General features: G+C 43.4%; 1 protein-coding gene across 2 annotated transcripts in view; it reads left to right on the forward strand.

Annotated features, from left to right (window-relative positions):
- The first annotated feature begins 603 nt into the window (after nucleotides 1-603).
- The window catches only part of itsn2b (intersectin 2b), a 34,465-nt gene continuing 7,780 nt past the window's right edge, over nucleotides 604-27,288 (forward strand). Inside the window, exons 1-27 of one of the 2 annotated variants that reach the window (XM_075463474.1) lie at nucleotides 604-858; nucleotides 10,162-10,220; nucleotides 11,101-11,193; nucleotides 11,465-11,528; nucleotides 11,658-11,845; nucleotides 12,134-12,385; nucleotides 13,050-13,152; nucleotides 13,293-13,429; nucleotides 14,127-14,190; nucleotides 14,691-14,828; nucleotides 14,993-15,081; nucleotides 15,481-15,743; nucleotides 15,844-15,993; nucleotides 16,104-16,244; nucleotides 16,476-16,563; nucleotides 17,362-17,501; nucleotides 18,631-18,767; nucleotides 18,889-19,712; nucleotides 19,831-19,952; nucleotides 20,083-20,337; nucleotides 20,410-20,606; nucleotides 22,092-22,147; nucleotides 22,440-22,606; nucleotides 22,761-22,791; nucleotides 23,568-23,689; nucleotides 24,131-24,227; nucleotides 24,325-24,519. In XM_075463474.1, coding sequence (XP_075319589.1) covers nucleotides 10,214-10,220; nucleotides 11,101-11,193; nucleotides 11,465-11,528; nucleotides 11,658-11,845; nucleotides 12,134-12,385; nucleotides 13,050-13,152; nucleotides 13,293-13,429; nucleotides 14,127-14,190; nucleotides 14,691-14,828; nucleotides 14,993-15,081; nucleotides 15,481-15,743; nucleotides 15,844-15,993; nucleotides 16,104-16,244; nucleotides 16,476-16,563; nucleotides 17,362-17,501; nucleotides 18,631-18,767; nucleotides 18,889-19,712; nucleotides 19,831-19,952; nucleotides 20,083-20,337; nucleotides 20,410-20,606; nucleotides 22,092-22,147; nucleotides 22,440-22,606; nucleotides 22,761-22,791; nucleotides 23,568-23,689; nucleotides 24,131-24,227; nucleotides 24,325-24,519 — 4,120 coding nt within the window. In that variant the 5' untranslated portion in view covers nucleotides 604-858; nucleotides 10,162-10,213. The remainder of the gene's footprint in view (nucleotides 859-10,161; nucleotides 10,221-11,100; nucleotides 11,194-11,464; nucleotides 11,529-11,657; nucleotides 11,846-12,133; nucleotides 12,386-13,049; nucleotides 13,153-13,292; nucleotides 13,430-14,126; nucleotides 14,191-14,690; nucleotides 14,829-14,992; nucleotides 15,082-15,480; nucleotides 15,744-15,843; nucleotides 15,994-16,103; nucleotides 16,245-16,475; nucleotides 16,564-17,361; nucleotides 17,502-18,630; nucleotides 18,768-18,888; nucleotides 19,713-19,830; nucleotides 19,953-20,082; nucleotides 20,338-20,409; nucleotides 20,607-22,091; nucleotides 22,148-22,439; nucleotides 22,607-22,760; nucleotides 22,792-23,567; nucleotides 23,690-24,130; nucleotides 24,228-24,324; nucleotides 24,520-27,288) is intronic. The other variant, XM_075463483.1, reaches the window with a different exon arrangement.

Consider the following 27,288-nt stretch of genomic DNA (forward strand, 5'->3'; position numbering starts at 1 on the left):
CAATGTACAATTATGAATCACAAGACTAAGGTCCCTGGGCACAGACTCTAAGAGGGTCCCCCACCACTTTACTTTATACCTGTTTTTGTGGTCATTTTATGCGTTTACTTTTTGTTTTGTACGGGTTTTTTTAAGTTATTTTCCACCTTTGTTTTGTTGTTTCTAGTTTGCACTGGGCCCATATTGAATCTTTCCTCTTTCCAACAGCCAGAAACCGGGAAAAGAGTGTGATAACCTGGTAATTCTGCCTGATATCAGGCAGATATTTTTTTGGCTCCATGGCTCATTAGCGGTGCCATGCATATTGTTGTTTTATTAATTTACTTTTTTTAATGGTTTTGTGGGTATATTATTTCATACCAACAAACGGTATGGTTTATTTGCCTGTTTTTATCGTAAGTTTAGCTTCCTGTGTAGTTACTTTTAATCTTTCTGGAGTTATTTTTTTTAACACAAAGCTGAACTTTGCGCATGAAAAATGAATTCAGTCCCCGTGTTGCCTTCTCCTTTTGATTGTGTCATTTCATCTCTCTCGTCAGTCGTTCCCACTCTGCATCTTGTATCCCTGCCTCCCTCCGTCTCTCCTCCCACCGCGGACCGTCGGACGTTAACAGCGCCCCGCAGTCTCCAGTGATCACTCCTCGTCAGCCATGTTGTTGGTGTGATACACCGAGCTGTCAGCAACAGGTTCTCAGAGTACAAGTGTGGCCAAAACTCAACATTTCTCCAGCAAGCGCAACTCTTCGTGGATACTAAACCCGACAGTGTGTCTCGGAAACCGTCCGGAAGTGGTGGATGATCGTTTCAGACGACCCGAAAGCCCAGAAGTTGGTGTTTTTTTTGACCGTGGCGAGAGAGGTACGCCAGATAAACTGCTTATCTAAGCATGAGTGTAAAGTTTGATATTGGGACGGTAAAGCATCTGTAGAAACCTGCGTTTAGGTTTCGAGTGTGACTTCGCCTTGTAGTGTTTGTTTTTGTGCCTTTTTCGACGCGGCAATATGAAAGGAAAGTCTGTCTTTCTCTGGGTGATGCTTCTCTGCTGGGCTCGAAACACGCTGGGGTCAGGTTAGCTAGCTAAGTGAAGTTTTCACGCGTCGTTAGGTGCGTGGATGCTCGCGTAGGTGGGGTGTTGCTGGGTACCTCTGTAAGGCGAGGCTGCTGCGGAAAAGTTTGCAAGGGCAGATTTGCCGGAAAGTCTCCTGAATTCCTCTCGGCTCAAACTTGTTGAGCAGGTTGCAGGCAGGTCTCAGTTGGTGACAAGTGATCAGGGAATGTAACTCTATCAGTTTATCTACAGACAGAAGCCAGAAGATCCTCTGAGACTGTGCATTAAGAAAACCTCTACAGAGTGGCAGTGCTGATATTTTGGCCTTATTGTGTGCTGTCCCACTGTGGGACCCAGTTGCCCGAGCTGTGCCAGCAGTGGGGGCAGCGCCACTTACAATCAGAGAGGTTTTCAAGGATTTCTCAATGTTTTTTAAATGCAGGGTTGTGGGGAAAACTCCCAAAGTAAGATATAAAGGTATATGTTGCCAAAGTAATATAGTTATAAAGTCAAGCATAGTGGTGCATTATAGGTTATCATTGGGGTGTGCACTTCAGTGGAGATACTGTTTAAGTAGTCTCTGCCACTGATGGGTTCACTGATATGATGTACCTCTACGGGGGACGCTAAGGTGTTTGCAGTTGTTACAGCCTTCTTGGGAGAATATGCTGTTCAACCGCATCATTAAAACCAAAGACGGCAAATCAATGCTATTGATCATCTCGTAATAAGGCAGTGATCCGCTGTGAAACCCTCAGCTTTGGCATTCGTGTTGTTTTGGCTCCCAACATCCACCCAAACATCGTAGCAGAACAAATACACACACACACACACACACACACACACACACACGCGCGCACGCGCCCACAAAAACTTGTGACACTGTCATTTCAACACTGGGCACCGTTCATGTTGGTCCACCTTGCAGGAGTTAAATGATTATTGGCCCAGGATCAGTCAATCAGAGAGATGATTCAGACAGTTTCCTCCTACTTCTTACTTTCTTCATCAAAAACCTCAGCGAAGATGCTGCTGATGGAGCACACTCACTCACACGTACACGGGACTGAGCCAGTTTGACGGTTGAAAAACAATTTATCAGAGCACTCTCTCCGGTCTGTTCATATTACAATATATGTACAGATCAGGGTGGGTCCAAGCAGACTAAAAAAGGGAGAGGTGTGCCTTTTCTTCTTAAGAAAACAAAACCCAGCACTTCAAACAAAGTTGATCCCAATACCCAATTTGAAACTATCTAAATGTGTCCACTGGGTGAGGTGTATGTGTTGTTGTGGAATATCTCTTTATGACCACCTTTAATAGTTACCTTCACTCTGAAAGTCAGTTGGTAAGACAGAGCAGAATAATCATCCAAAACGGAGAAGACTGATAGCTAATGGTACCAAACCCAGAAAGGCAGAGAGTCATCGAGCAGAAACGGCACTGCGGTTGGAGTTGATGTCATCGGTGTGAGATCAGTGAGCGAGGCAGCTGGAAATCAGTCATTTCTTACAACAGCACGGCTCAGCCACCCAGGCGGGGCTTGTTTCTGAACAGAGGAGTGATGAGGACAGGCTTAGGAACATAGCCGGTTGTGTAATAATTGTTTGGGTAAGGCGAGCGACGGTAAGGGAAGAAGTAGATTTTTTTTTTTTTTTTAAAGAAAAAGGATTGTCACCAAGACGGTGGTGAAATGTGTAAATAAAGACGATAAGAGAGGAGCAAATGTTTCTTTCCTCAGTGTTATCCAGCTCTGTGTGGCTCTATTAAGTTTTTATGTCTTCTCTGGTCGATGTCAAAGAGGTTTTAGTGGCGGCAAGGTGAAGAATAAAAAGTACATACTGAACTGAACATAAAGGATAAACGGGTGGATGCACCCAGAGTTGGGGAGGGACACTAAGACCCACATTTTCAAAGCTGCTACTGATGCAGGTTGGCTCAGAGGCTGTCGAGCTATTTATCCAACAGTTTTAACTGTTTTGTACATAATAACTGTAAGACAGAAACACCCCCGTCTTCCAACGTTGTCCAACGTGGAACTGAAGCAGGTGAGGGCTGACCGCCAAACCCAGTTCATAAATTTAAGATAAACCACGCTCTGTGGAAACGTGGTCATTGTTTCACCACCGCTCTCCAGTCAGGTGTAATTTCCCGAGACGCAGTTCACGCCGGACCTGAAGAATATTTGACTAAAATCAGTTTTATTCCAAAAACAATATGCAACATGAAAAGTTCACTGAGCCAAAAAGTCGGTTCGAAATAAGAGGGAAACGTCTTAACCATGAGAATTATTTCTTACAGGCCGCACATTGTTGAATCTTACACACATACCGGTGTGAGTGTGAGAAGTGTCCCTTGCTTTGTGGTCAGCAGCTCACCTTGTTTTTCCATCTGTGTTCTTTTACTACTTTCCCTCTTTTTGTAGCTGATGTTAATCTGTATCTGGAAAAAAGTGTTTTGCCAGGCAAGCGAGGAAGTCAAACAAGAGCACATGAGCTCCTAATGCCTGACGGCATACGATCTTAATAGGGCATTTGAAGTAAACACCACAGTGCAGAGAGTAAGTATGGTGTAGACACTTTAACCTCGGATCACTGCAGGTGAATGTCAGGGACCGAAAGTGTTGACTGCTGTTAGTAAATGAACATCTTGTAGACTTGAATGCTTCACAGCTGCTACGTGACGACGCAAGATCTGTTTCATAAATGACAGGTTGGGAGCAAGCACGAGTCAAATTTCTATTTATGTGCTGAACTGTGACAACAGTAGCGGGCGACTGCATATGTGTTGGTACCAGAATTCCCTCGTATGTTATCAGGATGGGTCCAGAGATCCGTGGGAAAATATTGTGCTTCGTAATGAGGTATTGCAGTTTGAGTGTCTGAGGGCACAGCTGTCCAATCGCGTCTGATCGGCATAAATGTCGTCATCGGAGGTTGTGTGCGAGGCTCTGCAGACGACCCAGTAAATTGTTGTGACCCTGTGGACCTGTCAGCTGACTTGATTTGTTGTACCCATGTGTGGGACGCCTCTATTTGTGGACGCTTATCAACTGGGTGTATATATAATGCAGACAACCAAGCAGACGCTGTAATAACGCCAACTATGGGACGGGCGACTATAGGCTGGAATGTGATATTATTCGCACTCCGTCTAAGGATTATGAAACTATATTCCAGCGGTCGTGCCAGTAGTTCTGTAAAACAAGAATTGTCAACCATATTGAAATGTTTTCTTTGAATATTAAACCAGTTTTATCTTTGTACTTTAGATAAATCCAAATACCACAAATCAAATGCGACATCAGTCACGGGTACGGCTTGAAAGGGGAAGAAAATCGAAGGGCTTCTCAGCAGCTCGAGTCCTCCATACAGTGGGATTTGGAAACTTCTTCCAATACAAATACAAATACTTTAATGCTTAAGTGTCTGTCTTCTAGCCTTGTTTTTTGTTTTTTTTTTTGGGGGGGGGGGGGGGGGGTTTAGAGGGACCTGCATCACTGGTGAAGTACAAATTAAGTCAGTTTTCAGGCAAGGTGAAGCCCACAAAGCCAATTATTACCCTGATTCTGCCTCATCGTGTTTAAGAGTATGCAAATAGGGAGTTTGCCGTATTCGTTCATTAACTCGAGGCATCTACTGAGACAGTGTGTTTGTGTGTGGGTGGGTGTATGAGGAGGTGGATTTCAGAAAGGATTTGCATGAGGTTTGCAAAACTGAGTTTGCCACTAAAGTCCTTCAGTGGGTCAGGCTGGCAGAATAATAAGACTCCTCTCACTCAGGAAACACTAAACCTTAAAGCAGACCGCTTGCTGCTATCTTTCATTTATTCATTGAAATTCCTGCAGTGTGATATTACAAGAGGTTACCTTCCTGATTAGGGCCTCAATAACAGCAGATGGGACTAATATTGATGTCAGTTCATCACTGACATCATGAGGAGAGTCTCAGTATGAGACATTTATCCACCACTGGAATGACTCTGGACTGGTGTCTGGGTAGAGCACACATGATTGCAAAAATATACTGTACATTGGATGTTAACAGCTTGTCATGAGTGGCAGAAGAGGCTTTCAGCTGTGTTTATATTATTTCTCTGCATGTATTTGGGTGTATTCACAGTGATGGGACAGGAAAGAAATTTACAGGTCGCGCTTGTCATTAATTCTGTGAAGTTTACCTTTGTCTGTACACTCATTGGCTCAATTATTGCCTGAGATCAGGCAGCATTGTTGACCTGTTACACTTTGTTAAAATTAGTAAATTATTCTAAGGTTTGGAACCAGTCAATTTCAATTGAACATTTCCTGGATTTTAAACCCAGAAAATGAAGGGAGGTTGCTTAGTAAAGCATGCACACCCTGTTCATCTGATGCAAAACCTCATTTCAGGCCTGGAATGTACATGTTGAATCAAGTTTAATTCAAGTTCAATAGCAAGCACTGCTTAATGAAGGCTACTGCCAGATACTTCTGGCTCAGGTGTTTTAGTGTAAACTGGGTAATACTGTAGCAGTTCCAAAGCTGAAAGGCCCAGGAACCAAATATATCAATGGCCTTGTCATATGGTATGGCTACATAATCTCAGTTGTCCTCTGACAGGTTGTCTGCACACAGACCAGGAAATGGTCTGTGTCAAAGTCAGTAACTAAGAGTAACTTTTAATGGATAATTATAATCATCACTATTTCAACAAATTTGTGTTCTGCATGTATTATTCCCAAGGATCTCAGGTGGGGCATGGCTGAGTCCAGGTGACTGAAAATGGCTGCAGTTCTCCGATGGGAACACGGTGGAAATTCTGTCCATGCAGTCACACAGACGCTGTTGAGTGACTTTAAAGTTTAAACCGAACGAATGCATGTATTCAAAGGAGAAGCTGTTGCACCTAACAGTGTTTTTTGGGTCTGGATCCAAACAACATAGCCTCTTAAGAAAAGGTGATTCCCAGTTTTGTTTCTAAATCTAAATTAAGAGAGTTCCAGTGCATGTGTAGAAAAACTGTGTTGTAAAGGATTTTGTACTCCAGAGAGAGCTGCCTGAAATCTACAGCATATTAGAGATGAATTACTGGTCTTTGAAGGTATAATTTTATATATATGAGTGAGTGCAATGAACTTTTAACACATTTATTTAAGTGTAAAATAAGATAAATCCACTTTAAAGAAGGAAAGCTAATATAAAGATTGCTCTTTGTGTTTCACCTGTGAATTAAGGTACTTTTGTATGCGTGAGAGGGAAAAGAACTGCTGAATGAAAGAAAGGCAGAAACTGAAGAAGGGACCTGACAGAGGAGGGATGAGAAGGGAGATGCAGAGCGACAGATGGCAGGCGGTAGATTAGCTCTTTTCTGCCCTTCGAACAACCATATCTCACTTCTTATTTTTGTCTCGTTCATTTTTTCTTCTACACAAAAGTCTAATCGGCAGACAGGTCAGACAGAGATCAGCAGTATTTCTAAAACCAGCTTCTCTGTCTTTGATATTTTCTGCCCCAGTACCAGCTGTAGCTCTAATGCACTTCCCGAGGCATCAAAGCTTCCCCTCTTCTCAAATCCATGATCGCTTCCGGTCAACTGATGTTTGATGAGGAAATGCTTATGCAGTACCAAGCAGGAAGGTGCTGAGTAGTAAGATTGGAATTTCTCTCCTCCTTTTTCCTCCTCCACCTTCATCATGGGAGTCTGACTCGCTGACGGCAGAGAGATAATCGCAGAGGAAGCAGGTGTTCAGCATGCGTCTAATGAAGTCGATATCATCAAAGCTACAAAAACAATGTGATAATCTTAATCAGTGATTCCAGAGTGTGTGTGCGTGTGTGTGTGTGTGTGTGTGCTTCTACAACATATTTAAGATCAAATCACAAAAAAATATGCGTCATGTCTTTTCACATTGTTATTTTGACATTTCGCGCATCAGATTCAGTCCTTCACGTGTCCTCGTCTGTGGCTTCCTACAGCACAAGTCCCTGCTATTAACTGCATAGCAAAAAGTGTTAGAAATCTAAATACAGAGGTTTTGTCCTGGCTGTGTTTGAGTTGGGCAGAGCTGTGCTTCATTCACAGATGAGACCTACAGTATAAATATACCTGCAAAAGCAACACAGCACAATGCACTGGTCTTCTGACAACAAAGACCAATCTGTGCGCACACACAGGCGAGGACGTGTGCCATGTTATGACCAACCACAAGCTTCCTCCCAAACATCAACCATAATAATCCTTCAAAAAGTGTTTGTGATGTACAACCCCAATTCTTAAAAAGTTTAGACTCTGTGTAAAAGGTAAATAAAAGCAGAATACAGCGACTATTGATAAATAGTCGCTGATCTTGAATTTGATGGCAGCAACGTGTCTCAAAAATAGTGGGCACAGGGGCAGCAAAGGGGCTGGAAAGCAAGGGGCATTAATAAGAAGTAGCCAGAGGAACATGTTGCAACTTATATCATAGATGGTAATAAAAAGAGTACCCTGGAGAGATCTGAGACCATTATGTAGGTTTTGTAATATTTCACCCAAGAAATGAAACCTTGTCCCACTGTTCTGGAAGACGAGCAAGAGGAAAACCAAAGTTCTGTATGTTTTTCTTGTTCACGAGTGAGGGACGAATGGAGCAGGAGATTGACAGGAGGATCGGTGCGGCGTCTGCAGTGATGCGGGCTCTGCACCGGCCCGTCGTGGTGAAGAAGGAGCTGAGCCAGAAGGCGAAGCTCTCGATTTACCGGTCAATCTATGTTCCTACCCTCACCTATGGTCACGAGCTGTGGGTAGTGACCGAAATGAGTTTCCTCCGCAGGGTGTCTGGGCTCTCCCTTAGAGATAGGGTGAGAAGCTCGGTCATCCGGGAGGGGCTCGGAGTAGAACCGCTGCTCCTCCGCATCGAGAGGAGTCAGATGAGGTGGCTCGGGCATCTGGTTAGGATGCCTCCTGGACGCCTCCCTGGTGAGGTGTTCCGGGCCCGTCCCACTGGGAGGAGGCCCCGGGGAAGACCCAGGACACGTTAGAGAGACTGTCTCTCGGCTGGCCTGGGAACGCCTCGGGGTCCCCCCAGAAGAGCTGGAGGAAGTGGCCGGGGACAGGGACGTCTGGGTCTCTCTGCTCAAGCTGCTGCCTCCGCAACCCGATCCCCGGACCAGCGTAAGATAATGGATGGATGGATGTTTTTCTTTTCTTTTTTTAATTGAATTCATTTAGATTTTTTTTTTATGTGTTTAAAAAACATATCACGAACAAAATCAACCATTACCACTATGGGAGCCACCTACAGTCTCAGGAAGACATCGTCGGACTGCTCGAATGTGCCGTGATAATGATGTAAGAACCAACCCGACTACTTGATGGCTTTACAGCCAGTTTGCATGTGTTGTGAGGAACCTTTTAAATGGGAAGCCAGCATGAGTTAGAGGAGAAATTAGGTGAGTTTGGTGGAGAAGGAAGACAGCAGAACCTAAGCCAAGTGAGGAGCCGCAGCTTTCGGCTGGAAGAGGCTGGCCGGGACGTTTCTTATATGGTTAAAAGACAGAACGGTGACAGAAAGCAAATGCATCACCATTCTGATACTTCTAGTTGCACCACCTTATATCCTTCCTCTTCTTGAAAAGTGCTCTGTGGTTCGAACATGTACAGCTAAATTCTCCCAAATATTAGCACACGTCAGAGACGGGAGGGGCGGCGGGGCCAAACTAGTGTATTAATATTAACAGGTCACGATTCACTGAGCAGAGAAGAAGCTGTAGAGTTATATCGGTGCCATTTTAAGGCCATGAAAGGTTCCTGGGTGGAAGAAACACAGATGACTTCAAGGAGATTGTCTGAGTGGAACCATTTGCCTGTATCTCTTTTATTTTATTTCACTTTAATGCATATGACCAATATTTTAGTTTTAGTTAAAAGTCAAATTTAAATAGATTTTTCATTTCATGTTTCTGTCTGCTTCAGAGGACAAGGAAACAGGTTTTAATGAGCACATTTTCAAATGGTAGGCTGCTGATGTTTTAGGAGGATGATTTTTAAAACATACCCAGGATCCTAATGGATTAAAGGCCTTCAAATGTTTGTGGTTAATCCTCAGAGACAGTACCTCAAATAGTTGGTAATGTATTTGGTTCTAAACCACAAATGTTGGCTTATTGAAGAACATTGGAAGTAAATATGCCTGCATTACGTGTTATTATTTCAAACCCTGACCATATTAAAAAAAAAAAAAAAAGTAAGCCCTCTTGTAACTTAAAACATGTTCATGCAAGACCAGGCTGATTTCCACACTTTGATCACATGTTCATGACTCAACACGAACGGTGTTAAAGCATGATGGAACAGACTTACAGACAGGCATGGTTGGGATGGCGGGAAGGCAGGATGCTATGTTAGAAACAGAAATTCACATAGATTGTTGCTCGTGGATCGCTGAATGGAAGGCAGCGCGTGTCCACAGTTACATTTATCAACAACTGTCAGATCGCTTCATTGCTTTGAATTTTGGCCCTCACTTGTGTTTGCCTTGAAATGTGGTGCAAATATTTGCCGATCTCCAGATGCAGCGAACCTGCCGTCCTACGTTATGACCCCCTGTCAGCATACTGCTGTTCCACCTGCAGCCTCACGAAGAGTCATATCTTAATGAATTACTTACTCTGAACGCATAAATTGTTTGAAGTCTCAAAACGCATGAAGGGAAAACAACATTTTATCAAAAAACGTCTCTCGCTGTAACCTACAGTAGATGAATATATCGGTGGCCCGTTTTCAGTTCTCATAGAAATCCTGTCCTGGGGTGGTAAATGTAAATCGAATGAGTGTTTGTCTGTTTAGCTTTGTATAGTGTTTGTTGCTCTGGTCTCTGACCACTACAGTGTCAGTGTGGATGGTATTGAACGAGGCCCGATGTTTAAAAGGTTTGGGACGTGGCCAGGCTGCTCCTGAGTGGAGAGAACAGGAGAAGCCCTGTTTACGACTGCTGACTGACCATAATCTCTCCCTCCCTCCCTCCCTCCCTCTCTCTCTGGTCTGTCCCTGTGTTGTGCTCTCTGCCTTTTTCTTTCCCTCCCTCGGTGAAAGCTCAGTCGGGGCTCAGCTGCAGTATTGACTGATGCCTGACTGTGACTCTGTGTTTTGCAGATGGCTGTGAGCAGTAGCTGAGGACACCACTGGGAGGTCTCCACTTGCAAACATGAATGGTAAGACGACTGCAGTGTGCGCGTGTGAAGGAGGGGTTAAATGTGTGTGAGGCAGGATTGTAGAGAGAAAGAGAGAGGTTTTGAGTTTCCTTTTTTGTTCTTTTTTCTGTTGAGCCCAACACAGTGCCAGTTCTTGTTATAATTCCCAATTTCATCCCTGTGTTCCACACACTGTTTCACTAATTAGTCTCTGGCCGTTTCTTCCTATTTGTTTGTTCTCTCTCTGAACCGGCTCATTTGTAGCACCGCTTTAAGTTCAGCTGTTTTAAACTCACGGGACTAAAGTTGCAGTAATTGTGGTTTTTGTGCTCATTTAAACTGTTCCCTTCACTGTTTGTTGGTGTTGTTATCGTGGAATAAACACTGTTGTGTAGCTAGCCTTGGTTGTGTAAATACTAATGAAAGATGTGAGCTTGTTCTGGCCTCCTGCAACACCACAGTCTATTATCACCCTGTCAATATCAGTGCATTCCCAACTCCTGACTGCTACTGTGGCTGGCCTTGGAGTGCTTCTCTACCTTTTGTGTGTGTTTGTGTGAGACTCCTTATGGGACTCTCTCTCCCTGACTGTTTTTTTTTTTTTTTTTTAGTTAGTTATAAAATGTTTTCATTCTCACTGAACAATCATGGAAAACTCAGGCTTGTTTGCCTTGCTCACATTTAGGGGCTTTCTGTGTGTAGTTTGCTCCGATTGTATGCAATACAAATCAAACCATCCTCTAGAAGTAGGTTTTCTCAACTGTGCCCTAAAATTCCACATGTCCGATACACAAGTTAACGTAAAAAGACTGAATTTTCGGCTAATTTGAATACAGGAAACCTGCTTCAGGTCACCTAATTGGAAATGTCTGATAGCCCAAATTTTGTTTTTAATGTTTAGGTGGTCCAAGAATATGGGCAATCTCCCCGGAGGAGAGGAACAAACATGATCAGAAGTTTGACACCCTCTCCCCATCAGTGGGCTACGTCACAGGTACTCACATTTACACACACACACACACAACGTTATACAGACTGCTGGTGATTGTCCAGTATAGAGCAATTTAACCATGCATTTCACTCAGCCCTTTAGTGTATAAACGGGTAGCACAATGCCACAATAACACACGCGCGCACATGCTTAAATGCTTACATGCTCAAGTGGCCGAGCTGCTACAGACTCACTCACAGGCACAAACAGCACATTTGGTGCATTTCATTTCTTTGCTTTTTTTAAAAATTCTTCCCATCTCGTTTTTCTGTAGGAGAGCAGGCAAGGACGTTTTTCCTCCAGTCGGGGCTGCCTGCCTCCGTGTTGGCTGAGATATGGTGAGAAATACTCAAGTTCAGGATTGGGACATTTGCACTTTTGTTATTGAAGGGTTTTTCTGGAAGATTTTAATAAAAACTTCCAAAATCTTTTTTTTTTTCTGTTGCGATCTTTCTTCTGTGTCCTAGGGCTCTGGCTGATATGAATAAGGATGGAAAGATGGACAGGCTGGAGTTTTCTATCGCTATGAAGCTCATAAAGCTAAAACTCCAGGGCACATCGCTTCCCTCAGCACTGCCAATCATCATGAAACAGCCTCCAGTGCCCGCTCCTAGCCTTCATAACCCCACCTCGTCCATGTCCAGCCCTGCCTACGGTACAATTTTATTGTGGTTATTAAAAAAAATATATTCTGTATGTGGATGTGATGCAGTTTACAGATGGTTTAAATATGTTTTATTCTTCACCATCCAGCCCTCAACACAGAAAACACAGATAAGGAAAGATGTGGATTAAAGGATTAAAGTGTGACTTTAAAATCTCAATGTGTTCCTTTTTTATTTTATTTTTTTTTAATTGAACGGTTAAAAGCAAAGCAAGTCTCTAATCGTGTTTTTGACTCCTGTTTCACCTAAACGGGTGTATTGCTGTGTGTTTGTTGCAGGTATTGGTTCTGTGCCCATGATGTCTGGAGCAAACCTCGGCATGTTAGGTCCTATCCCCATGACAACCCCTGGACTCTCACCGTTGACACCAATGACTGGCCTTACCCCTTTAGTTCCTTCAGCAACAGGGCTGAACTCACTAATGTCCTCAGCCCACAACAGTTACCTGATGCCCACAGTGGGGACAACTCCACTATCAAATGGCACCATGGGAATGCTCCAGCCAATCCCAGCTGGATCTCTGGCGACTGGTACATCTTATCATCATTTCTGTTTGATATGTTTTTTCCTTTGGTTAAAATGTATCTATTACAAAACTACTTTGACAAAAAATTAAAGACGCTTTTTGTCTTAAAAGTATCTGGCCCATAGCTGCCCTGGGACTTTGGGAATCAGCATACTTTTTTTAATATATTTTCCTACAGTCTAGACTTTCAGTACTACTACTACCCCCCCCCCCCCCCCCCCCCCCCCCCCCCTTCATGCAGTGGCATTGGAGAGTTTCTAGAGAAATACCCTCCAAAAGCCCCCAATCCTTTGGACGAGTTCCTGTGATGGAAAGCAGCAAAAGAGGATCTGTAGTGTGGTTCAATTCATGGATCTTTTGAGTAGTTGTCACTCGAAGTTCAATGTAGAATGAAAGTCTTAAGAGAAATCACAGTGAATAATGTATATGACCAGAAACGTTTTGTAGTTTTGAAGAGAAATGGAATTCCTCCCCATCCTGTCCTGCACAGTCAGGAGTCTCTGTATCCAAGTGCAAACTGAGCCTCTACAGGCTGCTTTTCCCACAACCTGTAGAAATGTTGACATAAGATAGGGTGTCAACTTTTATTGTTGCTGTCAGATGTTGGATTAAAATGTATCAGAAATGGTTGTAGAAATGAATGTAATTGTTTTATGTGTGCGCCTCAGGCCTACCTCTGTCTGCAACCTCATACTCCTCTCCGCTTGGACGCTCCTCTTCTCTCGCGGGTCTAAATAAGACTCCATCGCTGCTTGACCTGGGATCTGTCAGGTAGAACGCACACATATACACTCCATGAATTAGGAAGAAGCAGAACTAGCTTTACGTACGATCGCGGCCTCGTTTGTCTCGTTAGTATTCTTAAAGACCGCAGACTCAATTAATGAGGTCTGGTGTACACTGCCTTTCAGTTCTGCTTCCTCATCTCCATCTGCAATGTCCCCCATGGCTGCTGTTCCCAGTGACTGGGCTGTGCCTCATGCCTCCAGACTGAAATACAGACAGCAGTTCAACGGCTTGGATAAACAGATGACTGGATACCTCACGGGTACGATGTGTTGGCCTCTGTGTGTGTGTGTGTGTATGGAAAGTGTGCACTTTAGGTCATAGAAAACAGAGATGGGCAGGATGGAGGGTGTGGATGTTCATGAGCAACGGTTGCTAGCTACAGTAACAGTTGCCTCCCTCTTTTTTTCTCTCTCAGTGTTGGCTTTATTTGTGGGTGTGTTCAGACACAGGGACGGTTTCTCAACACACACACTCACAGCAAAGTGCGCATTTGCCTTCTTGTTTTGCAAGCCTCGTCGGCCCTGTTCTCTTGAAAACCCATGATTTAGTGAATTGACAACAGTTTGTGAACTTACACACTCTCTCACTCTTTCACTTCAGCCAGACTTCAGCAGATTGTTTCCTGACTAATGGGATGTGGCCCATCAAACGCAGTCTGGTACATTAAATAGATTACACAGGTAGCTTGTTTTAGCTTTTGTTTAAGTTTCTGGCTTTAAGAAAGCTGCTCTTTAAATTTAGGTACAACTGTTGTCGTCCTTTTATCCTCATTTCTATTATCCAGGTGAATTTATTGGGTTTAAATCGGTTTTGATTTCAAGAGTCGAATTTTGGTGATGAAAAAGACTGCTGTGGTCACCTGGTGCACACTGTCACCATTCATATCTTCCTTCCGCCACGTCACCCACACATCTGTGCCACACAGCTGCTCTGACATCTGTCACTTATATTTCCAGGTCAGCAGGTGAGGGGTGCCATGGCAACCACGATGTTGACACAGACCCAGTTGGCTTCCATCTGGTGAGAATATCTCTTTGTTTTTTTTACATCACCTACGCTTGCTGTTGTGTTCAAGTGCAAAAGACAGATTTAATAACCGAAAGTTAAATGATGTGTTCCATTATGGCCATTAAGAGCTCGTTATCAAGGAAATCTTTGTAAGTTATCCTCAACAGATATCTTTGCTGATTTAATTTTTGTTTGTAAATGACCACACTGCAGGATCAGTGTGTTGATCCCCTCCTTGTGGAGTCAAAGTGAAAGCTACATCTTGCGTACATGCAGAAGATGTAACTAGTTCTTGTTTTCACTGGATGATGATGGCCTGATATTGTCCCAGTATATTTTGCATCGGCCTCTAGTCTCGACAAGTGCAAATAGATCAGCGTAGTCCTGACATAAATCACAAGAAAACAACACTTTTGTTTTTAATCTGAATTTAGTGTATTTGCAGCATATAAGGGTGATCAGTAAAACTTGAACGCAAAATCTTGAATTTCCCATTGGTAAACTCACTGCAGGACTTTAGCTGATGTGGATAAGGATGGCAAACTGAAAGCAGAAGAGTTTATTCTGGCAATGCATCTTGTGGACATGGCAAAGTTCGGACAGCCACTGCCGCTAACACTGCCAGCTGAGCTGGTACCACCCTCACAAAGGTATGTGGACACAGTAAAAACTGTACTAAGCCTCCTTTAGATGTAAATGCTTGACATAATTTCATGCCTTAAACACTGACTGTATTCATGCGTGTGTTCATAAGATATGTTCTTATTGTTGTGCTTTGAGCAGTCAGAGAAGTTCATTTCAAACTTTATTGCAGGAGTGCAGTGAATGGCTCCAGCTCTTCTCTCTATGCATCTTTGACTGATGACCTGGACATAGAACCTCCACAGAAAACCAAACCCAACCGTCAGTACACACACCACCAACCCCACACACGGAGCGTAGCCAGTGTTTCATTTAGAATTGCATAAACACATGTTGTGGTGACAAACGAATTAGCCACCTGCAGGACTTTGACTCTGCTTTTATGCAAAGTTAAACAGGGTTGTAGCAGCAGCTTGAGTTAAATGGAAAATCAGCTGTTTTTAAGTTCTAACTGAATCCTCTGAACCTCCTAAACAGTAAATCTCAATCTGCTATTATTTTGTCATTGTTTCTCAGTGGCTCTATAACGAACTTGTATCTTTTCCTGTTTCAACATTCTTTTGAGTCCCTTTTAAGCTCAAAACCCCTCAAAAAGTAATCAGTGTTTTCACAGTATCACCATGGAGAGTCCATCGGAACTTTTTCCTTGTGTACGTTCAGTGTCGTTCGAGGATAAATTCAAAGCCAACGTGGAGCGAGGGAATGCCGAGCTGGAGAAGAGACGACTGGCTCTGCAGGAGGCAGAGAGGAGGGAGCAGGAACGACGTGCTCAGAAGGAGAGGGAGGAGCGAGAGAAGAGGGAGAGGGAAGCTCGGGAGGCTGAGGAGAGGAGGAGGAAAGAGGAGGAGAGGAGGCTGGAGCGACAGAGGGAGCTGGAGAGACAGAGAGAGGAAGAGAGACAGCGAGAGATAGAAAGAAAAGAGGTGAGGGAAATATGTAACAGAAGTGTGCATATGGTGTGTCACTGCTGAGAGGTGCATCACTTTTATTCATGTGTATTTCCCTCACCACCGTTTATTCCAGGCTGCCCAGCGAGAGCTTGAGCGGCAGAGGAAGGAGGAAGAGACGCGGAGGAGGCGAGGAGAGCTGCAGATAAAGAAGGAGCAGGAGCAGGATGAAATCATCAAACTGAAGGCCAAGAAGAGGAGTCTGGAGATGGAGTTGGAGGCAGTGGTGAAGAGAACATTTTCATTTCAGTACAACTCATACAGAAGACACCCTTTCTATTTTTCCACATTCATGCAGGCGTGAGGATTATTTCACCTGGTCTCTCTCTGCTTCAGGGGAACAAACATCGTCAGATTTCAGACCGACTGCGGGACATCCAGAACAAGAAGAAGCTTCAGAGGACAGAGCTGGATTTAAACAACCAAAGGAAGGAGACCCGCCAACAGGATCTTAACAACCTGCAGACACAGCTCGAGGTCTGTGTGTTTGAGTTACTTTCCTGTCCGTGTTTCTGAGTTTAACTCGGCCACTTTCATGTTTTTCTTACACAGATTTATTGTGGCAAAGGAGCCGTGATACGACACCAATGGTTGTAATAGTTCTGTGTTAGCTGTGATGTTTCTGTCCGGTCATTTCTTTCTTGGCAAGATGTAACCTTTTTTTAGTAAATGCATTTTTGTTTGTTTGTTTTGGTGTGATTCGGTCAGGAGTTCCAGAGGAAGCTGTCCCACTTAACCCCAGAGCAGAGGAGACTGACAGAGAAGCTCAGAAACATGGCTCTGAATAACCTGCCTGGTTAGTACTGAGAGATGAGGAGACAGAATGCTCATAGATGAGTGGAAAACAGTCAGAAAAATAAAAAGCATGTTTGATTGACTCTTTCGGTGCCATTGACGTCTATAGACGTCAATTTAAAAAAAAACGCTGACTGCCAAAGACGTCTATAGACGTCAATTGCGTTTTTTAACGGAGCGGGCTGGGGGACAATCTAGCGGAGTTTGTCACTAAATCTTAGGCTTGTAAACACTAAACAGAGAATATACTGGCAAAAGTACCCGCAAGGTGGCAGCAGTGCCACTTTGCACAAAAAAAGAAAAGGCGTGTTTTCTCCGTTTTTTTGGGTCAAACAGCTGTTTTTGGTGAAACCAACCTATGTTCTACTGTCTATTACTAAAAGACTGAAAATGGTAGAAACAAACTTTTTTTTCCTGATGAAAGAAGAGAGTCTACTCTTTCGTTTGGTAATTTCGGTGTGTACATAGTCATAAGACACACTTTTCTGTGGGTCTTGGAAAATCAGTCAAAATACTGTAAAACACTTGGCAGTATGGGTGGCTCTGAACTGAAAATGGCTGGCAGCCAATGAGTTAACGGGTGGCGATAGCTAAATTAATTTTGAATATACCTCATTTGATAATAATCACATGATATATTGTAACCAACAACAGTAGACACTGTCACATAAATGGAAAAACATTAAGTTATTTAATTTATTAGTTCCATGAAATATTTAAAGCGAAACATAGATTAGAAGATTTTTGCCCTTATGCAAGTGTTCTCTGAGCAAGTTTTGTGTATTTCATCTCTTTGTAGTGTCCACCATGTCCACCTTGAAGGTGGGTGTTACAGAGAAGAGAGGAGTGTGCATGAAGCTGCGAGAAAAGCTGGAAACCCTGGAGAAAGAGACTGCTGCCAAACTCACTGAGATGGACCACTATAACAAAGACATGCAGGTCGGGATTAATTGCAAGCAACACGGCAGCAATTTGCGCAACAACGTTGAACATATAAATTCATATGATGCACGTATTTCTCCGATCGTACCGATCGACGTGTCCTTTTAAGCTGTCACAAACATGTCTTTTTTGAGAGAAGTGTGTTATGGTTTTATTCTGAGCTGCAGTAACAAAACCTGGGCTCAGATTTGACTCTGTCAAACTTTTAGATATGTACACATTGTCCTCTGTTTTTAGCATCGCCCGCAAACGCTTTTAATCTCTGCTTATGTTTCTGCTCACTGCTGTGATCAGCAGGAGGTCCAGTGATTTCTGCTCATACTTGCATTACTATGAGTAACAGAGCACATAAACTGGACTTCTACCTATGAGTGTTTTTTTTTTTTTTTAGAGTTTGGCTAATTAAGTAAAGAAGAAGTAAAGTCTTCTTTAATTATATCATTTCTCTTTGGGACTGTGAAGCCTTGACATGAAACTGCTCAAAGATTGAATTCTTGACTCCTCACGTACACAAATACATTTTACTCACTTCGGCTGCCTGGCCTTCGAGGCCTTATTTTTCTGCCCCCCTTCTTCCTTCCCATCAGTCTTTCTCGACACTAATTTCACTCCTTTGTTATCTATAACATTAATTCCGCTCCTCTGGACTTGACTTCCTTTGGAAATTCTCTACTCTCTCCCACACTGGATCCCTCTTCCATCTTTCCCCTCACCCATCCCATATTCCTTGTCCCATACTTTACAGTATGTGGGTGCTGAGGACTCAATGCTTCAGGCTGCCCTCTGTCTACTGGCCTGCCTCCGTAACCTCTTCTACCTACTGAAGGTTTTTGCTTTCGGTCTCTTTGATGTTCTGTTCTCCTATTTTCTCTTGTCTCCTTCGGTCTTTTGTAAAGCCGTTTATGTTTTTGTAACTTTTGACTTAATTTCTTTTCCCCTCTGTTTTTCTCCTTAACCTCATTCAAACTGCAAAATATTGGCTGTTTTGTGTTTTGTGCATGCTGCCTGTTTGTAGTCCTTAGCTGTATGTCTAATCAGTAATTAATTTGGCACATACTGCATCTTTTGCTTTGATTGTAAAAGTACAAGCGTTTTATTTTAAATTGTTTGTGTGTGTGTGCATCAGGAACTGAGAGAAAGCCAGAGGAAGCAGCAGGCAGCACTGGAGAAACTGCGGAGCATCAAAGCAGAAAAGCAGCGTGAGCTGATCCGACAGAAGGAGCAGGAAGAGGAGAGGAAACGTCAGGAGGAGGAAACTCAAAGGTACGGTTAAGCATTAGATTTAGATGTAATGCTACAGTTAAAAGTTTTGCTTCTTCATTCAGTTGAGAAATAATGCCAAACTAACTTCTTAATAATACCAGTATTTACTGTACACTCGCAGGCGTATTAAAATGGAAAAGGAGCGTCAGTGGCAAGAGAAGCTGAGGAGAGATGAAGAAGAGCGCCAGAGGAGGCTTCAGGAGGAAAGGGAGGCCAAACAAAGGGAGGAGGAGGAGAGAGAAAAGCAGGCTCTCATCCAGGCTGCCAGGGAGCAGGCCGAGCGAGAGCTCAGAGCGAAGGAGGAGGCAGAGAGGAAGAGAAGAGAGGAGGAGGAGAGGAAGAAAAAAGAAGAGGAGGAGCATCAGAGGCAAGCAGAGAGACGCAGGCAGGAGGAGGAGAGGAGAAAGCTGGAAGAAGAAAGGAGGCAAATAGAGCAAGAGAGGAGGAAACTGGAGGAGGAGAGGAGGCAAGAGGAGAGGAGGAAGAAAGAAGAGGAGGAGCGACGCAGGAGGGAGGAGGAGAGGAAGAGGTTAGAGGAGGAGCGTAGGAGGGAGAGGGAGAGGGAGGAGGAGGACAGGAGGAGACAGAGGGCGGCTGAAGCTGCCGTCCGAGACAATGAGGAGAGGAAGAAGCTCGAGGAGGAGGAGAGAAAGAGGAGGCAGGAGGAAGAGAGGAGGAAGAAAGAGGAGGAGGACAGGAGGAAGCGAGAGGAAGAGAAGAGAAGACTTCATCAGCAGCAGGAGGAGGAGAGGAGGAGGCGTGAGGAGGACAGGAAAAGGGCAGATGAGGAGAGGAAGAGAAAGGAGGTGGAAGAGGAGAGGAGGAAGGCTGAGGAGGAGAGAAAGAGGAAGGCCGAGGCATCTCGTCAGCAGCAGCCAAATGGAGGGAAGGTGGATATTCAGGAGAAGCTGACGTCTCTGCTGAGAGGGCTGGAGGAGAGGAAGGGTAGGACGCACACAAAACACCCCAGTTTAAACTTTTCAAACTACATCTGTGTTGTTTTTAAAGTTGATTAAATACAGTTCAGACTGATCTACTGTATGATCCTCATGTGCTGCTTCAGGTGGGCAACCAAGGGCCAAACAACACAGGAAGTCAGCCTCTCTCACATCCTTCAGAGCTCTCTACCCGTTCACTGCTCGAAACAACGAAGAGCTCAGCATCAATGCAGACGATATCATTGAAGTAAGAACTGCCATCTCTCATGTCAGACCCCAGATTCTTATTCTGATGTCTCCTTCGTCAGTTTGTCTTTCTTCCTGATTTAGTGAAATGATTACCTCTTCTGACTAAAACGCTCCCATCTCCTTGTCAGGTTGATGAGACCACAGAGCGAGAGGAGGGCTGGCTGTATGGCAGCAAACAGGGGAAGATGGGCTGGTTCCCAGAGAGCTACGTCGAGAAAGTGACTCCATCAGACACCAGTAAAGCCCCAGCTGCTGCTCCTTCTAAACTGCCGCTCCAGTCACAGCTTTCCAGTGCCCTGGAAGCTGCCAAGGCTGCGGGGACAAAGTCGGCCTTCACACCAACGCATTCTCCGCACCCCGCACCCTCAGAGACCCACGGACAGGTGAGGGCCTCACAGAGTCTGGACATATGATGTATAAGGACTTAGATTTTCACCGTGCTGTCTCGGTGTCAGCAGGTGGTGGGGAACTTGCTGGCTCAGGCCCTGTGTTCCTGGACAGCAAAGACGGACAACCATCTGAACTTCAATAAGGACGATGTGATTCACGTGTTGGAGCAGCAGGAGAACTGGTGGCTGGGAGAGCTGAACGGTGAACAGGGCTGGTTCCCCAAAACATACGTGACGCTGCTGGGAGAAGAGGAGAGCTCCGAGTAAGTGCTCGTGCACAGATATTTGCACCCTGGATTGAAAGTACCAGGAAGAGCGTGGCTTTGTCTGTCAGTTGTTCATGCCAGTTATCGTTTGAATACTTGCAGTCAATTATTCCATTTGTTTCAATACTTAAGCTCCCTGTTTTTTTTTTTTTTTTTTTATGACTTCAGCATGAAGATTTTGCAGGAAAACTTTTGTAACTCACGCCGCTGCACGTTTAAAACATCAACTTTGGCCTCACACATAAAAAGCTCAAGCTGTAGCTTGGTAATGCTTGATTTTTTCCCACAATTTCAATCATCAGCCAACTTGCATAAACTCTGCAGCCTGGGCCACGTGGCCGTCTACCTTCCATAACAACTCGTGTTGTGACTTCAGGACGGTTTTATCTCAAGTAAATCATTGAACACAAGCAGCAGTCGCGTGATGCCGTGACTCACATTTGAGCAGATGTGGTAACAGTTCCAATATGAAAGGTATGCAGGCCATACAAAGGAATTACTCCTTCTCCTTGATGGTGTGTTAACACTTACTATCAGCGAAGTGTTGTGTTTTTTTTTGCACCATTCTTCCTGTCGGAGGTCTTTGGTGCCTTCCTTCAGCAGCAACTGTTGTTTATGATGTTGCTGCAATCTGTTCCTCAGCTGGACAAGGTCAATTTGTTTTTGTCACACGAGGCTGAACTGTTGTATAAATTCTCCATCCATCTGGGACCTGTATCCAAAAGGTTTGCTTGTAGTGGCAAAGAAACTGCTTAGGCCAAAACTCATCAAGAATCAGCATTTGTAAAAGTACCCGTGTTTATGTGGGCGAGGCCGTAGTACCTTTGTACCGCTGCTGCAGAACAGCTGTGGATTGAGTAACCTTCATTCCCTTCGCTACGTTTCTTCCTGCCAGACTCTCGCGTGGTCAAACTAATGACTTTCCTCTGTGGTCAAATGCTGAAATGCGACAAAGATTTCCTTTGTTGTCCTTTTACAACACTGGACCACACATTTTTTTTATTTTTTTTTTTTAGGACTGGTCAAATGGTCGACTCATTTGAGAAGTAAACGGTGCAGAACTTGGGACAAAGGCTTTTTTCAGCCTTGTGGGTATTTTAAATTCCACGAGTGCGTCCCCGCCACCACTGTTTGGTATCATTTCGGCCGGCATTGTACCAGAATGTCCTGATGAAACTGATCCTGAAGGTGAAGCTCTCGATTTACCGGTCGATCAAGCGCACGCTCCAACATGCGTCCAACCTTCACCTGTGTTCGTGTGTCTTGGCTGATGGACAAAGCAATGAGCCTGCAGGTCTGGGTGCCCTGAGCGGAAACCCAGATTCACAATTAGCTCGCAGACTTCTGACTGTAGAATGCCTAACACGTCCCAGGTGGACACAGCTGGGTGTGATGGGGAGTTTGCTGTTTGTCACTGTGATACAAACGGGAGGATTGCTAGATGATAGCAAATGCAGTGATGTAGTCTCTCTGTGATTACAGCACAAAGAGTTCTCCGCCTGAAGCCACAGATTCTGGTGACAGCCTTCAGCTTGAAGGTAGTGTAAAAACTACTACTGTGAAATATCAACTTATATTATATGTTGTTTGACACACACTTGTTGCCGTTGGTTTAGATCACATGTTTGACATGTATTGATTATCTTTACATTTCTTATCAGTCACACATGAGTTTTTTTTCTACCTTAAATGTTGTTTCAGGAACCTGACTGCACGGCCAGTCATTCTGGTTCAGTTGGTCTGAGCTCAGCTGGTATCGATGAACTCTGGTTTGTCTCACTGTAACTACATGGCTGTGCATCTGTGTTCGCGTCTGCTTTTCCTTTACAGAGTACGTGGCGCTTTACACGTACGAGTCTCCGCAATCCGGCGATCTCACCTTCAGAGAGGGGGACATGATCTTGGTAAGCAAGAGAGAAGGAGAGTGGTGGAACGGCTCGATAGGCGACCGCAGAGGCCTCTTCCCCAGCAACTACGTCAAACCTAAAGAGGCAGATGTAAGGACACTAAACACACAGTGAAAGTGATCCAGATGATACTAAGCTCTTTTGTTATTAGTAATATCGTAAGGTGTAGGATTGCATTATTTTGTATTTCAATCAGGGTGTGTTTCATTTCTTTGAAACTGCTAAACTTTTTTTTTTTTGTCAGGCATCAAGCACATCTGGAAAGAAAAAGCCAGGTAAGTTGTTCTTTTTCCCCTTTTTCTCAATAATACTCAGTTTTAACTGTTTGTTTTTTTTCAATAAACTGGAACAATAGAACATTTGATACTTTTCTAAAAGAACAGCCGACAGATGAAGATGTTCTGTTTCACCAACACCAGAAGGAAATTGAGCACGATCAGTCATTTATTCCACAAACAAATCAATAGGTTTTCCCTGCGGGAAAAAAGTAATTCGACTCTCTGCTTTAGCAGTTAGTCCTGTTCTCAGAAATTATTTCCTGTAGGTGTTTTGCGTTATTGTCACTTAGCCTCTGTGTTTCGACCTTTGCAGAGTTCACACCAGCAGTTCTTAGTTGCCGACAGATCTTTGAACTCAAAAATGTGTGAAAATTATTCACAGATCTTTTGCCACACAGGTTCCAGTCATCCATCTCCCTAAGTACTTTCTAAAGCCCCTGATTCAAATTATTATGGGCTTGATGGAAAGATAAATGTTGTAATGAAGTTTTTCCTTTTTTTAATCTTTTTTCTTTTCTTTTTTGAACAGTTTTATTCATTTTTTTTAAATTTATTGATGTTTTAGAATTGGTATAAAGGTCCATTTGATGTGTAATCAGACTTGTCACCTTTGTTAAAATCCACTCTCTCAGAGTATCCAGTGTTTTCTTGTTCAGATATGTTGATTAAGTTGATTGATTTTATTTTTTTCTTCTTGCCTAGCCAGAAAAGCAAAAGTCTTTCTTATACCTTCTGCTGCTCTTCACTGATGCTGTGTGTGTTTGTGTGTGTAGAGATTGCCCAGGTGATTAGAGCCCAGTCCTCTGGTGGCCCAGAGCAACTGAACCTGGAAAATGGCCAGCTCATCCTCGTCCTTGGCAAGAGTGCCTCCGGCTGGTGGCTCGGAGAACTTCAGGTCAGTATTAGGCTTTAATTCAGAAGTCATTTTGAAAGAATTCTCAGTATTGTGCTGAAGATAACCACAGAAAGTCAGTGATATACTTTGTGGACCTTTGCAGCTGTTCTTTGCATTATTCACATAAGCAGTTGGTCCCAACCTTTGTCTAACTACCTAAAAATAATACATTTTTCTTTGTGACCTCCCAGTTGTTACCAGTTCAACCAAAATCATTTATTTATTTTTCTATTAGACTTTTTGTTTACTTTTATCGTACAACTCACATGCTAAAGACTAAATTGGTGTCATGTCTTAGAAATAAACTAATCTTGTGACCCTCCACTACACGGGAGGTTTCTGAACCGCATGTTTCAGGAGTTGGAGTCAATTGTTGGTCAGCATCCCTGCTGTCTTCATAAATCCTCCTGATCTGTGTTTGCTGGTGTTTTCTGACTCTAGGCGCGCGGTAAGAAGCGTCAGAAGGGCTGGTTTCCTGCCGGTAATGTCAAAATATTGGGATCCAACAGCGGCAAGTCCACACCAGCATCTCATCCAGGTAACATATACACGCACCTCTTGAAGCGATGTGAGGTTAAGAGGGAGGAAGTAAAAGTATAAACTAATGGAAACGCGCTCTGCTGTTTCCGCTTCAGTCTGTCAGGTGATCGCCATATACGACTACACCGCTGCCAATCAGGATGAGATGAGCTTCTCTCAAGGCCAACTGATCAACGTTTTGGACAAGAACGACCCCGACTGGTGGAAAGGAGAAGTCAACGGCACCACTGGCCTCTTCCCCACCAATTATGTCAAGATGACGACGGGTGACGGTGATCCCAGCCAGCAGTGTGAGTAAATCTCATATCATGACTTGACATTTAAGGAACACGTTAGTTTGAAACAGCATCTGTGGCTGACTAATCCCAACTCTTTGCTCATCTATCCAACCTTAACTCCTATTACTGATAGTTTGTCATCAGCACATCTCTCCATCTTTATAGTGTTTCTTCCCACTGACTATTTTTCTCACTTCCTCCCTCCTGTCTCAACTTTACTTCTTCCTTTTCTCTGTCATTCCACTGCTTTTCTCTTTCTCCTTCCAGGGTGGTAGAAAGACTCTTCTGCCTCCTCCTCCTTCTCCACATCTGCTCCTCCTGCTGGCCTCAGAGACCCACTATCACACTCTGCTCTGACGGGGCTGAATGTCTGGACGCTTTGCCCACTAACTTCTTCCGCTGTGCAAATGTTACTGCATTAGGGGAACACAGACTGCGAACAGGTGTTAGTGGAAAAGATAAAAGGGAAGAAAAACTGTTTTTTGATTCAATTCATTTGATCCTGAAACAACGTCATGACTCTTTGCACTGATTCTGTGAATTTTTAAAGCCTCTGTGCCTTGTTGATTCTTTTTGATTGATTAATTCCAGGAAAAGTGTGTAAAGCAGAGTGATAGTGGGTTTCTCTGTGGCTTGTCTTTTCTTTTGTTTCTCTTTCCAAGAGGGATGTGTTTCCATTCTCTCTCTTTTTTTTTTTTTTTTCTTCTCTCAAACTTTTGGAATTCACTTTACACAAATCCCAATAATAATCCCAGTAAGTAAAACAAATTTTGACCCGGTTAGTTTAAAGTTAGAAAAGAGTGGAACGCACACTATAAACTGTATTTGTTTTCTCTTTAAACAGACTTGTAGATTCAACCGCAGACTGTGAACACCTTAACGTAGCCTCGGGATCTGTGAGCTGAAGCCACTGCAGAAGCTCCTTCAGCCTGTATTCTATCCAATGACCAGCAGGATGTCCGACTCCTGTGGTTTTAAAGTGAAGCCAGGTTGTATAGAGGTCTATAGCCTAATAATAAGACAGCAGTCGCAATGTGTCAGTCCAAAAAAAAAAAAAAAAAAGAATTGCGCATTAAACCACAGAAGCAGTCCCTCTTTAGCTGTTCGCACTGAATGACCATTCGGCTCTGTGACCACCTTCTTTTTCGACTCTTTAGTACATGGTTATTATTTTCAGCTCCCCACAGGGATGCTCAGCGAAGGCTCTGCCTTGAACAGGCTTGGTGGAAAAAGTCCTATTTTATTTTTTACAATTTAGTCTAATCTTTACTAACGAGTTCATGATGATCAGTATTTATAGCTAAGATGCCTTTTAGGCTTCTTTATAACGTTACGGACCCTAAAGCAGATGATGAAGGAGGTTGGGCTCTTAGATGTAACTACCTTGTGATCGACAAGTCGCCACTCAGGGGGCGGGAGTAGTTTCCACGAATCAAAATCAGATTCACCTCTTTTTGGTAGAGACCAGTTTGTAATAAATAAAAAGCAAAAGAAGGCAGTGGCCAAAATTTTAAATTCAATGCTTTAAAACCGCAGTCCATAAAGGATCGGGGGAACGCCTCATTGCCTCTTTACACACAGTCTGGCTTTACCAGCCTTACTCTTTGCTTTTCTCTTCTGGAATTTCTGTTTACTCTTTTATCTATTTTGCTTTGGACTTTTGATTTTATGCCCTTTAAAATCCTTGTTTTAACTTAATTAGGCCACAAAATGGTACAAGCAGAAGCGCACAGTTTGTCTTGTACATTTAAAAGCCATAACTGGGTCTGCTGTTACTGCTGACAGACGCAACACAGGCAGATATAGTCCTGAATTGAGCGACTCTGCACCAAAGTAGAATAAGCCTTACCTCCTCCTACAGGGATGATGATAAAAACTCATTGCTGCACCTTTATGATGAGTGAATGATTATTTTTTTTCTGCTTTTTTTTTTTTTGCTTGATTTTGCTCTTGGGGAATGTGGATGCATGTCCTCTGTTTGTTAAACACTTAAAAAAAAAAAAAAAAATAGAACTAATGTGTAGTCAGGATTGTGGATACATTTCCTAAAGAAGTGAAATATACAGCATATACTGTCTATCCAGGTAGATCAATATGAAGGAGACGAGCGAAACATGCTCCGAAACAAACGGTTGATACATTTTTCTCTTAATTCGATTCAGATGAGGCCTGAATCACAACTTTTCAAACACATGAAACATTTTGTGGTACAAGATGGTGTCACTATTTTTGAAAATGTATCTAATACATTATATTTTCAGATTCAGATGTAAAAAAATAAATAAATAAATAAAGATTGGTTTGAAATGACAATTTAGTGAATTATTGTGGCATATAGTGAGCTCTACTGTGTGTGTGTGTGTGTGTGTGTGTGTGTGTGTGTGTGTGTTTTCTGTGTGTGTCTGTGTGGTCCAGTGTTTATATTGTCAACACCAATACATGTGATTAAGATGGACAGATAAATATAAATTTGCTTTCCTCAGATTCCTTTCTTCTTCTGCTTTTATTTCATTTCTTTTAGACCAGTACAGACACTTTCTGCGTTCCTTCATCCATAACGCTGCTTAAGTCTTTGGTCTTAAAGGATGGCTTCTCTAAGACGTTGTATTTTTTTCTTTTCATTTCCTTTTTTTCGGCTTTTTAAAACCATCTGTGTTACATTGGCTAAATGTGCTCTTGGATCAGTTTCATGAGCTTCTCTGGCTTCTTGCGGACCTCGAAGTCGCAGAGATGTGTTTAAAACCTTTAACCGTATCCAACTCTGAACAGCCCTCAAAGGGT

This window comes from Odontesthes bonariensis, chromosome 1, assembly GCF_027942865.1.
Source record: "Odontesthes bonariensis isolate fOdoBon6 chromosome 1, fOdoBon6.hap1, whole genome shotgun sequence".
Lineage (NCBI taxonomy): Eukaryota > Metazoa > Chordata > Actinopteri > Atheriniformes > Atherinopsidae > Odontesthes > Odontesthes bonariensis.